The sequence below is a fragment of the Colletotrichum aenigma genome (assembly GCF_013390185.1).
Source record: "Colletotrichum aenigma strain Cg56 chromosome Unknown KSG_Cg56_contig02, whole genome shotgun sequence".
NCBI classification, from domain to species: domain Eukaryota; kingdom Fungi; phylum Ascomycota; class Sordariomycetes; order Glomerellales; family Glomerellaceae; genus Colletotrichum; species Colletotrichum aenigma.
In genome coordinates, this window is record NW_023500908.1 from 6,877,025 (window position 1) to 6,895,214 (window position 18,190).

General features: G+C 48.4%; 5 protein-coding genes across 5 annotated transcripts; 4 read left to right on the plus strand and 1 right to left on the minus strand.

The window, feature by feature from the left end:
• Window positions 1-3,716: 3,716 nt before the first annotated feature.
• Window positions 3,717-4,331, minus strand: CGCA056_v003877 (uncharacterized protein; the record flags this gene model as incomplete). The annotated part of the gene is made up of 1 exon (XM_037319133.1): window positions 3,717-4,331. The coding sequence occupies one exon, from the start codon at window positions 4,329-4,331 to the stop codon at window positions 3,717-3,719; it is 615 nt and encodes a 204-aa protein (XP_037183539.1).
• Window positions 4,332-6,835: 2,504 nt separating this feature from the next.
• bglM-0 (putative beta-glucosidase M) lies at window positions 6,836-9,189 on the plus strand (the record flags this gene model as incomplete). Its single annotated transcript, XM_037319134.1, has 2 exons — window positions 6,836-6,956; window positions 7,007-9,189. The coding sequence occupies 2 exons, from the start codon at window positions 6,836-6,838 to the stop codon at window positions 9,187-9,189; spliced, it is 2,304 nt and encodes a 767-aa protein (XP_037183445.1).
• A 777-nt stretch (window positions 9,190-9,966) lies between these two features.
• Window positions 9,967-10,926, plus strand: CGCA056_v003879 (uncharacterized protein; the record flags this gene model as incomplete). Its single annotated transcript, XM_037319135.1, has 1 exon — window positions 9,967-10,926. The coding sequence occupies one exon, from the start codon at window positions 9,967-9,969 to the stop codon at window positions 10,924-10,926; it is 960 nt and encodes a 319-aa protein (XP_037183538.1).
• Window positions 10,927-14,880: 3,954 nt separating this feature from the next.
• On the plus strand, window positions 14,881-15,537 carry CGCA056_v003880 (Uncharacterized protein; the record flags this gene model as incomplete). The annotated part of the gene is made up of 1 exon (XM_037319136.1): window positions 14,881-15,537. One exon carries the CDS (start codon window positions 14,881-14,883, stop codon window positions 15,535-15,537), a length of 657 nt encoding a protein of 218 aa, XP_037183112.1.
• A 657-nt stretch (window positions 15,538-16,194) lies between these two features.
• Window positions 16,195-18,153, plus strand: CGCA056_v003881 (Lactose permease; the record flags this gene model as incomplete). The annotated part of the gene is made up of 6 exons (XM_037319137.1): window positions 16,195-16,364; window positions 16,621-16,724; window positions 16,793-17,376; window positions 17,431-17,771; window positions 17,837-17,909; window positions 17,962-18,153. The coding sequence occupies 6 exons, from the start codon at window positions 16,195-16,197 to the stop codon at window positions 18,151-18,153; spliced, it is 1,464 nt and encodes a 487-aa protein (XP_037183113.1).
• Between the last annotated feature and the right edge of the window lie 37 nt (window positions 18,154-18,190).

The following is an 18,190-nucleotide window of genomic DNA, read 5'->3' on the forward strand; positions in this document are numbered from 1 at the left end:
GTTTCTATAAACGTTAAGCGTTATTATAACAGAAAGTAGCTTATACAAATAAGTAGAGGCTTAATTAGCTTATTAAAAAAAGATTAAATAAATAAATAAGAAATATATTTATTTTCATTTGTTTTTAATCCTCTTAATAATTTTAATAACTAACTTTTTAAAAAAGCTTCAAGATCTTGTAGCTTAATTTATAGTAAAAATTCACTAATTTTTATATTTTAAAAACTAGCTAAAAATGGGTATTTTTAAGCTTTCTTAGCTTTAATTAGTTTTATTTTTTATCCTCTTTTTCAATTTTTATTATATGTTTTTAGTTATTTAAAACTAAAATAAAGTAAGATATTATAGAGATAATATTATTAAAGTTCTTTTTAGTAGTTTATTTTTTCTTATGAGATAATATGTTTTTAAGTTTATTTGGATTAAAAAAGGTATCAGGAATATTATTTAAGTTAATATATTTCTAAATATCTTGAGTTTTTATTTCTGTTTAAAAAATAATATATGAAACTAAGAAGTTTCGATAAAAAATAAGCTTATAAGAATACTAAAATTAATAATAGTTATTATTTTAGAAATGTATAGTAAATTAAAAATAAGTATAAGAATAATATTTAAAAATTAAAATAAGATATAATAGATATAAAATTAATTAAATAAAGTTGTAATTTCCTTTAGAGATAATAATTTAGAGATATAACACAAACCAAATTTATAATTATTATAAACAAACTAAAATATATATATAGTATTAATATAAATAAAACAGCTTAATTCTTCTTAAATTAGTATTTAACGTAAAAAGTCTTTTAAAGAACAGCCCCTAATACGCTAGAATATCGTTAGCCTAAATAAGTAGGTCGGAAGTAGGTCACATCGCACTTTCCTCTAGGCGCGAGGCTGCCTTAGATGCTTGAGGGCATCACGACATGAAGTGTAGTATTCACCCCGTGGAAGAAAGTCGAGTTCTGTGGCCTGTGTTTTATCCTCACTGTATGGTGAGCGCTTCGTCTGTTTAGTACTCAGTTTCAGCCTTGTGCATAGGTACTAAGTAATTTGATTTGTTGCTACAGAATGATTGTTGCGTCTCTAGACTTTGAATATAGCTTCCGATGGGTTGCTATTCTCAGGAGGCTTTATGGCTTGCTAGGGGGGTCTCCTGGCGACATCACACTTGGTTTGCTGGAGGCTTACTGTCACCTAGTCGCACTAGTAAAACCACGCCTGCGCATTTCAACAACCTGGCTAAGAAGCTTCGTCTCACACCAGCTTCTACGTGTGTACTGATGTCTTTCTCAACGAAATATTCGGCTTTGTCTATTCAAAGGCTTCTAGCAACGGTGGTCATTTTCTGCGAAGCTACCGGCAAGCTCGACCGGCATTTTCAGGGAAAAGAGACGACATTGAGCCATCCGTGGCGGCTAGATACGCTGTTGTTCATGATCAGCTCAGCCTCAAGGAGCCTATTAAGTCTCAGAAGGGCCGCTTTGAAAAATGCGTGCTGTATTTCATTGTAGTAGATATCAACACTGTTGAACGTTAGCAAGATTAACGGGAATGTCATCAGAGGTTATGCTGACGCAAGCACTAAACTAGGATATTTGAATTAGCAAATCAGTCCATCGCGGGCTGTGGCAAGTATGCGACTCACACCAACGGCGTCCTTTCCAAACTTGCTTTTTACACGATTGCCGTTGCTATCCTTGGCAGCGCATTCGCCTGAGAACTTCGTACACTGACGATGGATAGGAAATCCAGGGGCGAGACCAGGGTCAGTGGTGAACCAATTTGGAAAGGCACACTGCAGATGATTCAGCAACTAGAGGTTTTTTGCAGTTCAGCCTTAATTTGGAGCGGTTCTACGCACACAATACACATTCTGACCCTAGTAAATAGTTAGAACCGCGTCTTACGATAGATAGTAGATTCGAAAACTCACATTATCACAGCTGAGGGCGGGGCTTTCATAAGTACCGTGGTTGCAATACATGTCGAACTGGGCGGCGGTCGATCCTGCGAGCATCGCATGAAGCAGAGCGGAAACTCTCACCATCTTGCGACTATGTTGGTCTGATTCGAGGCTGGCGTTTCGTGCAAGCTGTGTGTTAAGATATGGAGTTTCTAGTGGACGAGGTGATCATGATAGTGAAGGCAGATTGGTACTAAGATTATATACAGAACCTCCTTGGATGCGAGGTATATCCGTTTTTCTGATGCGTCTTTTTGAAGTAGTGGGACTCGGAGGCTTAATAATGCCGACGCTGGTGCCTCGGTCAATAATTTCTGTTTCTTTGCGAATACCGAGGGCGTTATCTAGCCGAAAAAGTCAATTATGTTAGGAATAGATGTTGTCCTAATACCGACTACAGTTGTTGGCTCGCAAAACACGAGTCAAGACAGGGAAGTAAATAATTACCTGCTTTGTAAATGAGTCAGCAGGTAATCAAGTGTGCTGTCAAGATGCGATTCACAGACTGCGAAATCCGACTGGGATTTATGAGGTTGATCGTTTCGACTCACCGATTTTCAAAGCGCAAGCTTGTTAGAAGCCCCCCAAGTAGGGTATAATAAATTGAGGTAAAGGTTGCCAAGGATTCATTCAATGAAAAATAGCTAGGTTTTATGAACCTGCGGACGGCTTTTACCTGGGGAGTGAATCATTTGTATGTGGCAGAGAATAGCCTGGAGTTGCTCGTTTGCCAATGTTCACAGACGTCAAGAAGAGAAATAGAACACCAGAATCCCATAGGGAAGATGTCCGTAACATGGCAAACTATTCTTACTGGAGTCCGCAGAAAGCCGCAAGGTTCACTTCTCCATCCTCAGAGATGACGGTGTTGGTCCTGAGTCAGCCACTGAGGAGGGCGTAAAAGAGACCCAGAAACATGCTGCCAGAATTTTTAAAGATATGTATGCATCACGTGTATTTATTAGAGGCTGTAACGAAGGGGGAACCCCTGAGTGGGCTAGGGGTGCATCGAGGATGGTGCTCGCTCCGAATTTGGCGCCTCAAAGTGTGCATCTGGCCCAAGAGCAACTCGGGGGTGAGGTGGTGACATCGGAGGCCAAGATGCCATGAAGGATCGGAACGCAGACTATTGAGAAGGAAGTGAGGTAAAATCAATGCCCGAAAGAGTTAAGGCCGTGGAGAAGTTTGTATTTGTCCCGTACTTACACCATCGGTCTGCGAGATAGATTGGTCGCAACGCGTATAGTATGTGACAATAACTTGATTCTCGACATAAATACTGTCCTGTTTTGTACCACAGACCTGGAACATGGCTCATGGACGATAGTAGACTTATGAAGATAGTCTGCGGTCCATGAGCTTCGAATATTATCGAAGAAACGACCAGAGCTGGATCGTATAGTAGCATGTATGGTGCTACAGATGTCAACACCTTTTGTCTCAGAGAGTTCCAACGCTTCTGGCAGTGTTTGGTTCTTAGGTAGGGCACTGAGCACGATCAAAGTTTTATAGACATAAACTGACAGCAGGAGAAAAAGAAGAGTTCATCGAGAACAACAATACCATGTTCTTGATACGTCATTTAATCAAATCAAAGTCTGACACCAAATCATCTCACCCCTCATTACTTTTACTTATTCTCTGTCTGAACTGGTATTAACACAACCATCAAGAAACGAAAATCGAAGGCGTGGAAAATTTCCAAGACTGCCCAACTGCCCGGGCTTATCTTTCAGAGCTGGGTCTCTCAACTGGGAGCAGTCACAAATCCCTTCGCCATGACCTCCTGAATCCCCTTTGCCCACACATTGGCCATCTTGACATATCCTCCATCATTCGGGTGTCTGGTATCGTTCAGGTCATTAAGTGTTGGTGCATCTGGGCTTCGCATATCGACAAATCCAAATTTTGCGCCGGATTGTTGGAACTGAGCTGCCACTGCGTTGTACTGTTCGTTGATCTTGACACGGCACGCGTCTTGCTCCGGGACTTTGTTGGCAAGGATAGATGTCAGGATTACCGTCGATCCGGGGCTTTGTTGGTAGATCTTATTGATCATCGCCGTAACGTTGGCTCCAGCATCTGGAACCTCCCCGCCTTTGTTGCAGTTGTTTGTTCCAGCATCGACGAGGACCAAGTTCGGCTTTAGCATGGGAACGGCTTTGTCTGCCGAGTCCGCAATTTGGGCGATTCTGAACCCCCCGGTCGCTTCAACAGCGTTGTCTGCAAAGTTGCCGTTTGCTCTCGTGCCAACATAAGATACAGTCATGCCCTGAGCAACCAAAAGGTCTTGCAGGTCTTTGCGATAGCTGTTGCCGGTGGTAGAGCCTGCGCCGAACGTGACAGATGCACCGAGTGCCATTATGCGCAGCGGCACAGCTGGAGCTGGTGGTGCCTGCCGGGGAATGTTTGGGGCCGCGAGCGCCCCGATACCTCCCAGTAGCGTAACGAGAGAGATGTGCATCGTTGATGAATTTTGTCCAGACCAAGCTGGTCAAAGAAAAGAATGACACAATGAAGATGTTCAACACGTGAAAAACAGTTGCGAATCATCCAAAGGCTTGGACTTGGACATTCAGCTGTACTTATTTGATTGCATGAGCCCATGTTGAGGCGTCCGTGCTGTTCTAAGTTGGGCTGATCTCTGATACTCGCACGGAACCGGATGCGGTTTCACTCTGGCTTGCAGTGTAACAGTCCAATACCATTCATCGCTCAACCCCACTATGATCTAGAAACTGGACAGTAGTTCGGGACGATGAAAGCTTGGTGCAGATGATCGCCAGGCACCGCAAGAGGGTTTAGGTCACTCGCAGCTGAGACGACCGGGGGCTGCCTGCAGGAGCAGCTTCTCGAGGCACCCATCAGTGCCAGTGACATTGAACGTTTGCCGAGATCCAAAAGCTTGTATTATTAGAAGAGGTTTCCTTTCCTCTATTGGACGGTTCTTCGTGCCTGTCATAGATGGCCAGTCTGTATGTGGCCAGTCAGAAGAGCAGCAAGGGCGATAGTTAGGTTCTAGGAACTGGTCAGGCGGAGAGCGAACTTCCCCTATCACTTGTATCCTTCCGTTGACAAATCTTTAAACCTAGTGGTAAAACTGCGACTGTCCACGCGTACCTAGGCCTGCTCTCGCGGTCACCTGGTAGAATTCTGTCCGGCTTATCGCACAGGACAGACAACCCATCGAAAATAACGCTAGTGCCGCCCCAGCAATATGTCAAGTACGAGGCATTCACACCCGAGGCTCGATTTGCGATGTTCGCCAAGATGAAGACCCTGGGCCAGCAAACGATAAAGTCCCCGTATTTGTGGGAGCATTCGCAAGGTCTTTTGCGTGTGGAAAGCCACAATCTAGACTGTTTAGCTGAGCAATCACCGCAAGGTTCCTTCAGATTCACACTTGGCTCGTCACGCGAGTGACTACATCTCCCTGAGTTCCTGCAGAACATGAAACTTGTCACATGCCAGTTCGTTTTATGTCAGGGGCCGCATGGATTGAAGGCGACGATCAGACGGAAAGCTGCTCTAATTCAAGCCGAACTAGCCGAGAAAAACGTGGCAGAGATTCAAGACATTGAAACTCAATTGCGCTGATGATTATCGGTGCGTTATCGCCTTGATTGTCGAAGTAGATCAGTCACTACGCTGTCGCCGCCTTCACCATCATGGTTGGCCAAAGCTGTTTTTTTGTTCGGTTGGGGGACATCTAGGAATCGCAATACTTCTCTTACGACCAAAGTCATAGTCTCCTGGGATAACTCTTTCTACCCAGCTGTTCTTATTCTTAAATGCTCTCCAAAAGCTGGCAACTGGGATGACTTGTTACTCCGTGGGACATCAAGCAAGACAGTACAATATCTTTGGATTTTGCTCAGAGTGCGCTGCAGCTTAATAGTTGAAAAATCATGCATCTGCCCAGTCAACGGCCGCCATTGCCAACTTGCCGTGACGCTGATCCGACTTCGCACGCCTATGGAGCATGGATTAGTCCTACCGACATGGGCCCGCGAAGATTCAATGAGCGGGTGCAACTACGCAATCCGGAATGCGGGGGCTAAGAACTGTGAAGTCCGTCGTAGACCCCGAGTGGTCCCACAAACTGTGTTGGTAACTCTAACCGGTGTTTGGACGAAAATCCAACCTCATTGGAAAAAACGGTGAACTCCTGGGGACAAGCTTATCGAATGCCTGTCAGTCGAAATCAACCAAGCGGGGGCCAGGTGGAACCTTCGACATCAAGACCAACAGTTGCGCCATTTGGCATTTGGAGAGTCGTATGCTCTCGCTGTCAGCAGACTCAAAGTCCGGGAATTCCCCGGGCAAATTGAGTCCACATATCCATCAAGAGAACCACCCCCAACCTTGCTTCGACCGCGGTTGACGTCGTGGCGGAGAGTCGCCGATGCGGAGGGCGCGGGGTAGGTCGGAGAGGACCCGCCGGCAGTCGTCTGGTTTGTCAATTGGCCAATTGGTTTGTTGATTTATCACCCCAGCCATCCGAGTAAACATTACGATAGTCATCGGACTATTCTCCGATCTCGCCAGTCAGAGCCGGTTAATGTCGAGTCATGAATCCACAGTCTGCATGTTGTCTCCATGACGTTTTGTGAATAGGACCGATTGAATGAGGCCCATTTCGGGCCCTGCTTCACCGGGAATGACGTTGATCGGGTACAGTCACCGAAAGAAAACAACGAAAGCTCGGTTTCAATCGCCGGGTGCCATCACGGGAGGACATTTAAGAGCCGGCTGTCCCCATACCATCAGGCGAGTTCACTTCTTGTTGGCCCTCACCGGCATCTCACAGCGATCTCAAAGGCTCCCCGAACTCACAGTTCAGTCAACACCAGCCAGAGATCCAAGATGAAGACAGGCGTTCTCCTTGCTGCCGCTCTCAACGGCGCCTTGGCTGCCGCGCAAACCAACGGGTCTGCTCCGTCGGAGGTCCCTTACTACGGTCGTAGTCCTCCGGTATACCCCTCTCGTAAGTGTCACTCTCAAAACAGGTCTTGGTAAGTTTCTAACATTTCTCAGCCGCTGGTAACGGCACCACCAACCCAAGCTGGGCGGCTGCATACCGTCAAGCTAGAACTTTGGTGGCAGACCTGACCGTCGAGGAGAAGGCGAACATCACCCGAGGATGGACCGGTACTTGTGTCGGCAACTCGGGCGCGATCGAACGCCTTGGCATTCCATCTCTCTGCTTTGCGGATGCTCCTGATGGAATCCGCGGTCAAGAGTTTGTTTCCGCTTTCCCGGCCGGTATCCATGTCGCGTCTACCTTCGACAAGGCGTTGTTGTACAAGTACGGCAAAGCACTTGGTGACGAGTACTACGGCAAGGGAATCAACGCTGCTCTTGCCCCTTGCGCAGGACCCCTCGGCCGAGTAGCTCGCGGAGGCCGTAATTGGGAGGGACTTTCGAATGATCCTTACCTTGCTGGCGCCGGTATGGGCGCAATCACTCGTGGAATTCAAGATGCGGGCGTTATCGCCACAGCAAAGCACTGGCTGTTGAACGAACAGGAGTACCGTCGTCGTATCTCTGACCTCGGCGAAGCCATCAGCTCCAACATCGATGACCGTACGCTTCATGAGCTTTACGTTTTCCCCTTCATGGATTCTCTCAAGGAGGGTGCGGCATCTGTTATGTGCTCTTACCAACGCGCCAACCACTCCTATGGCTGCCAGAACTCACACCTCTTGAACGGTGTTCTCAAGACCGAACTGGGCTTTGAGGGTTACGTTGTCAGTGACTGGGAGGGTCAAATGACTGGAGTGGCCTCCGCAAACGCTGGATTGGACCTGGTCATGCCCGATGCTGGGTACTGGGGCGACAAGTTGGTCGAGGCAGTCAACAATGGTTCCGTCACCGAGGACCGCCTCTCGGACATGGTCACGAGAATTCTGGCCAGTTACCACTACCTGCGCCAGGAGCATGCTTTCCCCGAACCTGCTATCCACTCCAACTTGCAGAAGGCCTACCCCGTCGACGTTCAGGCTGATCACTCCAACTTGATCCGTCAGATCGGCGCCGCAGGTACCGTTCTCGTGAAGAACGTTAACAAGACTCTGCCATTCAAGAACCCCAAGTTCCTTTCTATCTACGGATACGATGCGACAGTCAAGGCTGTTCCTTGGGAGAACCCTTCTCGCTATGGCGGCGGCTATGAGGTCAACTTTGGCTGGGAAACTTTCAACGGTACCCTCATTACTGGAGGTGGTTCTGGCGGCAGCACGCCCCCATACGTCGTTTCGCCTTTCCAGGCCATCCAGGAACGCATCGCTAAGAATAAGGGTATTCTTCGCTGGGACTTCTACTCCGAGAATCCGTCTCCCCCTTACGTCAACTCTGAGGCTTGTCTCGTGTTCATCAACGCTTACGCCTCGGAGAGCTTTGATCGCCTGAGGTTGACCGACGAGTTCAGCGACAACCTTGTAAAGAACGTGGCTGCCAACTGCTCCAATACTGTTGTCATCGTTCACTCTGCAGGCATCCGCACTGTCGATGAGTGGATCGAGCACGAGAACGTCACCGCTGTCGTCTTCGCCGGAATTCCTGGTCAGGAGAGTGGTTACAGTCTGGTCGATGTCCTCTGGGGTGACGTGAACCCCTCTGGCAAGCTTCCTTACACGGTTGCCAAGCTTGAGTCCGACTACGGCGACCACCTGAACTCGAGCGCTTCGGATGACTACTTCCCGGAGAGCAACTTTACCGAGGGACTGTACATCGACTACCGCTACTTCGATGCCCAGAACATCACCCCCAGATACGAGTTCGGCTACGGCCTCTCTTACACCACTTTCGAACTCGCTGATCTGACTGCCGGTCTTACTGCCGCTGCCGACACGGCCGAGTACCCCGACCCCGAGATTGCCATTGTTCAGGGAGGACATCCATCTCTTTGGGAGACAATCGCTGTCGCCAAGGCCGCCGTTACCAACACTGGCGATGTCGAGGGCGCTGAGATTCCCCAGCTCTATGTTGAGATTCCTGGTGGCGGTGAAGATACCCCGGTCCACCAACTTCGTGGATTCACCCGCATTTTCCTATCCCCGGGACAGACTTCTCGTGTGTCTTTTGAGCTCACACGACGTGACCTTAGTGTCTGGGACGTTGTAGCTCAGCAGTGGCAACTGCGCAGGGGTACCTACACCCTGTGGCTGGGCAACTCCAGCAGAAACCTGTCTCTGAAGACGACTATTGAAATTAAGTAATTGGTAATTAGAAACAGGCAGTAGTTACTGTTAATGAAGTCAATGTAATTTCACGAAGATGTTCTGTGAAGTGTGTTTGCATACATGTTCAATATGCTCTGTGTTTGATTCGTGTCGCCAGTCAGTCAATACCTTATGTGCTGGCGCGCATCGAGGTTTGGTCATACACTTTCCAGGCAAGAAGAGCAATCGGAGATACCCAGTCAAAGTTAAAAATTACCCCGGGGAAAGTGAGGCGTATGCTAGTTATGATTTCGGAATTATCTAGCAATTATTCTGTAAAGCCGAACTGCGCCAGGCTTAGTCAGTCATCATAGGAATACGAATCTTCATGCTGTGCCTAACCACATGTACGCCCGCACTGATAAGAAGAACCGCTGCTAAGTTTGGATTATTAAGCTTAAAGAGGTCCCGAAAGACTGAATTGTTGTGGAGCGCACTCACAAACACCGTGACCCAGAGCCGGAGGGACGGCTCGGCGCTAGTCAAGCCACCTAGCCCAACACAAGGCCCGCGGCCATCGTTCGTCCGTGGAAATAGCAAGGCATCCTGGATACCAATAGTGAAAGTGAGCATAGTTTACAAGGTGTTTGAGCTGTCGCTGGCTCATAGTTGTAACATAACAAACATAAAAATGGCCAAGACACGCTGCATTTTCATTTGAGTGAAAAGCTTCAGTTTCATCATCTTCGCACCGCACGTCCGACATTGTTGAACTGGCTTCGAATCATATTAAACCATTGCCTATACATCGCCAAAAGCCGTCAAACTTTCGAAATGGCCCGAGTTCTCATCCTTGGTGGAGCTGGCTACATCGGCTTGGCCGTCGCTCAGGCTCTCATTCGTTCTGGAAACTATACTGTCTTTGCTACTTCTCGAAGCGACACGAAGACCAAGCTTCTTGCATCAAACGAAGTCAAACCTCTTGTCGGAGAGTTGTCTGACATCAACTTCGTCATGGGTACTATTGCGGAAAACCGCATCGACGTGGTTGTTGATCTTTCCCAAGCCTACAGTGACGCGACCACGATCCTTAAAGCTGTCACTGGAGCTGCTCAGGATAGGGCCTCCAGTCTTGCCACGGAGAACTCCATTGGGCCCAAACTTGGATTTGTCTACTGTTCCGGATCATGGGTCCATGGCTCTCCCCGCGATCAGCGCATCAGCGACACCTCGGTCCCCAGCACATTCCTTGCTGCAGACAAGCCCGCTACAGCCGTCGCTTGGCGACCGGCTCACGAGCAGGCCGTGCTGAAGTCTCGAGACATCTTAGATGTTGCCATTGTCCGGCCCGGCGCTGTCTACGGACGAGGCTCTTGGGTGATGACAGCCTGGTGGGGCAAGGTGCTGGATGCAGCAAAACGTGGCGACGAAAACACCATTAAAATCTCTGCTTACCAAGAGACTCGCACAGGAGTCGTTTGCGTGGACGACCTGGCCGATGGTTTCGTGCGAGTTGTGGACCGTCTTCCCACCTTCGGATCCTGGCCTGTTTTCGACTTTGTAAGCGAGACGATTCCGATTTCGACGATGATGGAGGAGGTGAAGCGTGTCATCGGCGCCAAAGGGGCACTCTCTTACGTTGGTTACGATGGGAATCCCTTCTTCGAGGCTCTGGCATTGGTTTGCAACGCAACTTCAGGTCGTGCGAAGGCTGAGCTGGGGTGGATTCCGAAGCGAACAGAGTTCGTGCGGGACCTGCCGCAACTTGTTGCGGCCTGGGAGGCATCGCAGTAGTGATTGATATGAACAGAGATCTCAAGCAGGGCACAAGAACAATATGGATACATGTAGTTTACGACAGTTCAATTCATAGAATCACAATCCCAAACACATGTTTAGGTATGTAGCCGAGAAAAGCAAATTCACCCGTAGTACAATCCCTTGTTGAAATATCATGATCTCTTTGTTTGCAACAGCAAGCGTCCACAGATTTGGTGTGGGTTATGTTCCCGAGACGGACTTATCGTAGACAATCCCTTCGAAATTCAAGATTGACGAATCCGACGCATCGAATGAATACTCACTTATTGTATCGTTGATGAAGCCGTAAAGAAAACCGTCCATCGTCGTGGCGATAGCGGAGAAGTTCGCCACCTTTAGCTCGCCTGATTCTCTCACCAGGACATTTGGTATGGTTTCATTGCGCGGTCCAATTATGCGACCAGATATTGTGCCGTTGGATGAAAGGATGAGATAAACACTTTCCGTCCAATTTTTGCGCATCGTGACGGCATATTGTTGTTTTGACTCAGTTACCGAGAGCTCAGGAAGCACGATCCCGTCGAGGATTTCGGAGCCTAATTTACGTCGTTAGCATCCCAAGAGAAGCATACTCGGTAGTAAAAGAGGATGCTGTAGCGTACCGCGAGTCCAAGTGTAATTTGTCCCGGCTAATGGATATGTTGCTTCGAGCATGGCATACTCTGTGGTGGCAGCGTCGGTCCTGCCCGTCACTTTAGACACCAGACTGACTCTGTCTAGCTCCACACCGCGTAGTTGAGAAATGATGGCAAGACTTGTTCCGGTCGTGAGATTTGGCAGATGGTCGTCCACTGACTTTGGAACCCACTTATCGCTGTCATTGGAGACAAAAACGTGGCCGTCTGAATCTTGGTACGCTAGGAGACGGTGGACTCCGACCCGCTGGAAGCCTTCCTCATCGTCATAGAATGATTTGCTTATTGAAGCTGCTAGTTGCGAATTGAGAGATGCCGAGAGATTCGCCGTCGCAACAGAGGTTCTTGGGTACCATTCGACACTCCCTCTCTCACTGTCATCTCTGATACCATGAAGAATTCTGCCAGTCCCGAGGTAGACGACCATAGTGTCGCCACATCCCCAATCCGCGCACGAAAGAGCCGCCAATGGGGCGCCAGGTGGGAGCTCGACTCTTTCCTCTTCCTTCGAAGACGCGAATTTGAGTGTCAAGTTGACGGATTTCCACTCTGATGAAGGTGTCATTCGATAGCGTGTCATCAGGGCGCCGTTACCGTCCTGAAAAAGGACAGTGTGCTGCATTGACCCGTTGATGGTTCTGTTCGCGACTGCGAGCCTCGTCGTGTCAAGAATGCTTCCTACAACTTGTGCACTCTTCGAGGGGCTTCCCCCCTTTTGCAACCCCCCAGCAACGCCACCAGCGATGGCACCGATAACCACTAGCAGACAGACGACGAGTATTGTGATGAAAATCCGTCGAGAAAGACCACAAAACCTCCGTCCTTGTCCTTTGCTCATAGCATCGGAGTCCGAGCTCGGCGGTTGCCCATGTGATAATTCATAACTCTCCCCTGGAGGCTTGTGATGTTTATTCATGTCTGGTTGAAGATAGCGACCCTCTTCGTCCCATCTATTGACTCCGTGGTTAGGATTTACTTCAATACCAGACATCGCTTCGTGTGGTTGTCGAGGATTCAACTCGAGAGTGCTGTAGCCTTGTGTAGTAGTCATCGCTCTGGGTTTGGTGTAGGTACTGGTTGGGATGCGTGCGCCGTGTGGTTGTGAGAGACGCTCCGTGGAAGAAACAGTGAGAAATATTGGGAGCAAAACCAACTGTCGTCATCATTATTTATTGCTTTCTTTCTGACTTCGCGCCCGCCTCCTTGTGAGGCCTTAAAATAACATCAGGCTGTGGAACGTTGACGTCAAGCTCAGCCCCATCTGTAAAGATAAGGATTGGGGGCTTTCCTGATCTCGTTGGAAGCCTTCTCAAACCAGATTTCGAATATCTCTAAAAGGGACGATTTTGTTCAGCACTAAGGCAAGTATTTCTGCACGATTGAACGTCAGGTGTGACGGTTGTTTGTTGGTTTATGATCGTCTCTTGAGCCTGCTGAAACAGGACTTGCCAACGCAGCTGAAGGACTTGGCGAAACAGCCAACATCAGGCTTTCCAACACAGTGAAATCGCCTCGGGCTCTCGATATTTCCGCAGTGTGATGTCTTTCCCCTACACGCTGGCATCCTAAAGATAATGCGTTTTTTTCCAGTGGTAGAGCGATAACTTTACCTGTGGCTATGTATTCTCTGTCACTATCGCCGTCGCTGCTGTTGTATTTTTTCTCATCGCTACTTTGACCGTCGCTGCTATTAACCCTATTATAACTTCTCCATACTATTATCATCTTTGATAGGAGTCATCAAGTACCGATATAGCGGCGCATTCACCGGAAAGTTCGGCGGTCTGGTCTTCATTATTTCCACTTCACAACGTTCAAACGAGACTTGCGACCCATGCATTGCTTCAGGTAGACGATGTAGTAAAAGAGTGATGAGTGGACTTAGATCGATTAATTTGAGAAGTACGGGCCAAGATTCAAAGTATATGGAACGTCTAAAGCTCCCCCATGCCTACTATGCAAGTATGACCGACGCTCTCTGGCGGTTCCAAAACCTTCTCTTACTTGCTCTTCTAGAGGCAGAGTCGTTCGTGCGCTTGTCGGACTGGAGCTCTTTAATTCTGAATAATTCTCCATACTCACTTTCTCGCTTTTGGCTCAGGATATTGTAAAATTCCACGAGAACCTCACGGTAGCGTGACTCGATGATCTCGTTGATGCAGAGATCTTCGATTTCGGCCTGCTCTTGAAGCGAGTCGACGTGTCGTTCGGAAACTGTAGAACGTGCTTGAGCAAATATGCCTGGATGGGCCTGGCGATCTGAAAGCCATTCGGCCGTCGAAGGCTCGTCTTCACCCGCTCGGAAATGAGCGATATCGTAAAGATGATCTTGTAGATCCCTGATTGATGTATCGAGTTTTCGTGTGGCGTATTCATCCATGCAAGCGATCGCGAGATTTGAGTAAGCCATTTTTGGTGAGTCTGACTGGACAATATCGAGCGATGCGAAAACAACTTCTAGGTAAGGCGACGCTTGTGATGCAGAAGAATCCAGACTTGGACCTTCTCTGAGTATTATATGCTTTGAGACTTTTGGTGTTTTCAGGGTCTTCTCATGGCTACCAATGTTTCTTTCATGCCATAAATATTCCATCTTCAGTATTCTCTGTGATACCTATGTTTTCTTGGTGACGAGGAATCTTCATCGGACTTCCAAAGAAATTTCCTTTGGCCTCCAAGTTTGAGGTCATGGCCAAAGCTTTGTGGCAACCAAGATCTCACAAAGATTTCCAGGAGGCTGTCCAGGCCGGTCTCAAGCGGCCTCTCAGCCCTGCCAGAGGTATCACTGATAGGATAAAGGCATTCCTACACAACGGCATTGTTCTGGTTAGGCCGATGAAGAGAACAAAATTTCAGCCTCAAGCTTTGACCTTAACCTTTGCGTCACAACACTCCACTGATAGGTACCATGTGCCGAGACTATTGTCATATCACTGTTGAACTCCTCATAGCCTCTGATGGCTAGCTGCCTTTTAGAAGGCAAGTTGCTTTCTAAGCCGTCTCTAAGCCATCAGTTTCACACCATGCTTTCTTCTTAGGTAAGTACATACATTAAGAGACGCCAAACCCAGTATACGACTGCCACAGCTAATCAGATTTCTTTGACTAGAGACTTGCAGTCCTTGGCAGTCATTGGCGCATTAGCGCCGCCTCTGCTGACTAAACTCCCTAAAATTGTTTCCCCCCTGCATATCACAGTCATCAATCTCTTTGACAACATCGCAAGAACTCAAATCCTTTGATCGTGATAGTCATTTACATCTTGAAAAAGCCTAGCTTTTGAGACTGCAAAATGTCTACCCAAAACCTCGAAACCGACCAGGATGCGAAGATCATCTACAACTACCATCGCATGGGCATGCCCCTCCGCCCCGCCTCCGCCATATTCTGCCTCTGCAGCCTGGATACACGCGTAGCTTCCCGCGCTGCTCAGCTCTTCCTCGACGGTTACGGCGACTACCTAATCTACTCGGGCGGTGCAGGAAAGCTTACGGAGAGTCGTTTTTCAAAGCCCGAAGCTGAAGTCTTCGCGGAAATCGCGCAGGGTATGGGCGTTCCGCACGACAAGATCATTGTGGAGCGCCGGTCAACGAACACTGGCGAGAATGTGCGCTTTACGTTTGCATTGTTGAAGGAGAGGGGATTGAAGGCCGACAGTTTTGTGTTGGTACAGAAGCCTTATATGGAGAGACGCACTTATGCGACATTTCGGAAGCAGTGGCCTGATGCGCAGACGGAGTTCACGGTCACCAGCCCTGAGTTCGGATTTGAGGACTACTTTGACGCAGAAAACCCTTTGGAGCTGGTTGTTAATATCATGGTAGGAGATCTTGTAAGGATTCGGGAGTATCCAGCAAAGGGGTTCCAGATTGAGCAGGAGATTCCGGAGGAGGTGTGGGAGGCCAACTCGAGACTCATCGCCGCGGGCTATGATGGGCATCTGCCATAGACAGACACACCAGTTTGGCTCTCCAGTGTGGTCAATCAATCTCTAGCGCAACCGTCACTTTGATGACTTGCAGATTACAAACATTGAAGTTATGTTAAGATACTGGGTCCAGCAAGGGCGTGGGGTACGGGCGGTTAGTGGGGTGTGGGAAAGCCGGCCCGTTGTGGGATGAAGTTAGGATGAGCCCTTCATAGGTTCCTAGTCTCAGAACGGCAATGAGACGACATCTGATTCAATTGCGTCAAATGCCGGTCTTGCACAGTTTTTTGATGTTCCGTTCGATGTACCATGCCCAAACTTCCGATATCTAGCAGGGTAACCCCTTGTTGTTTACTCGTATACAAGTTTCAATCGGCTCAACGAACATTTGATCTCCAATGTCTTGGCGGACATACGACGTCTCATCCCACCAAAGTTTGCTCTACTCCGTACTTAAGGTTTACGGTAATCCGTGCGCCCGACTTCAAACGATTTCTCGTTACGGGGCTGGCTTGTGAACACTTAAATCTCTAGGCCGTCCTACAGATGTGACAAAGGAGAACTTGTCGCGTTCTACTGGCTGGATCAAGTGTGCTGTTCGACATTCATTCTAGATTCACTGTTTTTTCTCGTACTGCCCTTGAATTTCTCTCATTAGCAAGGGCGAATTTCTGCGTCATGATTCGAAATGCTCTTGGCCGTGGGGCTAAACGGGTCCAGGCTCAATCAGCCCAAGCCGAAGCTCCCCAATTTGCAGAGGTCACCTGGTGGAAGGACCCAGGGTTGAGAAAGTTGTACTTTTGGGGTGCCATATTGATGGCCATGTCTGCGTCCACTGGTTTTGATGCGTGAGTCCTAACAACTGACTATGTTTCGCGACGGAACGAAGTTAAGCGAATCAAACCCAATGGCAGGAAACTTATGAACACTTCCCAAGTAATGGATCAATGGCAGACCTCATTTGAACATCCAACTGGAGGACGACTTGGGATCATTGTTGCAATTCTCGACATTGGGTCTATGTGCAGCTTCTGGATGGTGTGAGTCAAGCAGAAGAACGGATGTCGTCGGACAAGTTGAGCGGAACTGACGATTGAGATCAAGACCTTTCTTTGCCGACAATTATGGCCGCAAGGTGCCCATAATCATTGGCTGTGTCATTGAAACGATTGGGGCATTCATCGGCGCTTTCTCGAGCAGCCAAGGGAGTAGGCTACAGATCAAGAACCCCTGAAATTATTGGCACCAAAAGCTTACCACAGACTCAACGTGACAGGGTACATGGCCGGTCGTTTCATTCTCGGTTTCGGCAGTTCATTCAACGGAGCCGGCCTTCTCATCGCCGAGATTGCTCATCCACAACACCGCGCCAAGATCTCTGCCATTGTCAATTGCATGTACGGCGTTGGGTCCACGTTCTGCGCCTGGCTCGCACTTGGCACAATCAAGATTTCTACTGAGTGGTCGTGGCGGTCCTTGACCATTCTTCAGGCGTTTCCGGGGCTACTTGTGCTGTCTCTCATTTGGTGGATACCGGAGTCTCCCCGTTGGCTTATTGCGAAGGAGCGATACGAGGAGGCGGAGCAGATGCTTGCTAAATACCACGGAAACGGAGACAGAACAAACGAGACCGTCGCTTTTGAGTTCCGTGAGATGAAGCAAACACTTGCTCTCGAGTTCCAACACGGGAGGTCAAGCAGTTATTTGGATTTTGCGAGGTATGCCGGAAACAGATACCGAGTGGTCATCTTGATTTCGCTGGCAATGGTGTCCCAATACAGCGGTACTAATCTGTTTTCTAATTACGCCAACAAAATCTACGAGGGCGCCGGGATCAAAGACCAGACGAACAAAGTCCTTGTAAGTCTCAAGCATTCTCAAAGAATACATGTACTGACACTTCGGCTGTGATAGCTCAGCGGCGGCCAAACACTGATGTCACTCGTCGTATCGGTTGGATTTTCCCTCACTATCGACCGCTTCGGCCGTCGGCCGCTATTCCTTACCGCCACCACGGGGATGGTTTTCATGTACATGGGCTGGACGATCGTCAGCTCCCAATATGAACGAACTCATGACCTCGCGCGGTTTGGATACCCCCAGATTGCCTTCATTTGGCTCTTCAGCCTATCTTATCAAATCGCGTGGACTGGTATTATGGCCGCCTACGCATTGGAAATCATGCCGTATAGCCTGAGAGCTAAGGCGGGGGTCATCTCAACCATTTTTGTTAAGGGATTGATTGTTCTCGGAAGGTAAATCGAGTGTTGCAGCCATGCCGGAATTTACTTGGATGCGAGATGCTGACTAGTACTGACAGCTATACCAATCCGATCGCATGGGACAATTTCACAGCGGCAGGCCATGCATGGGTTCTGGCAATGTTTTATACCGTAAGGAAAAGGCATGGCCTCATACTTTTCAGAGAGTTCTAACATATTCCAGATACTAGACTTCTGCTACCTGCTGTTCGTCTACTTCTTTTATCCGGAAACGAAGAACCTCACACTTGAAGAAGTTGCCAGAGTCTTTGATGGAGACGACGCAAAGGTAGCGCGAGTGGACATTCAGGAGGTTAAGAAGGAGTTGGAGGAAGAGCAGAAGAAAGGAGCACAGGTTAACGTGAAAGCACTGTAAAATCTTGCGTTTCTGTTCAAGAGACCTAGTCGGCCAA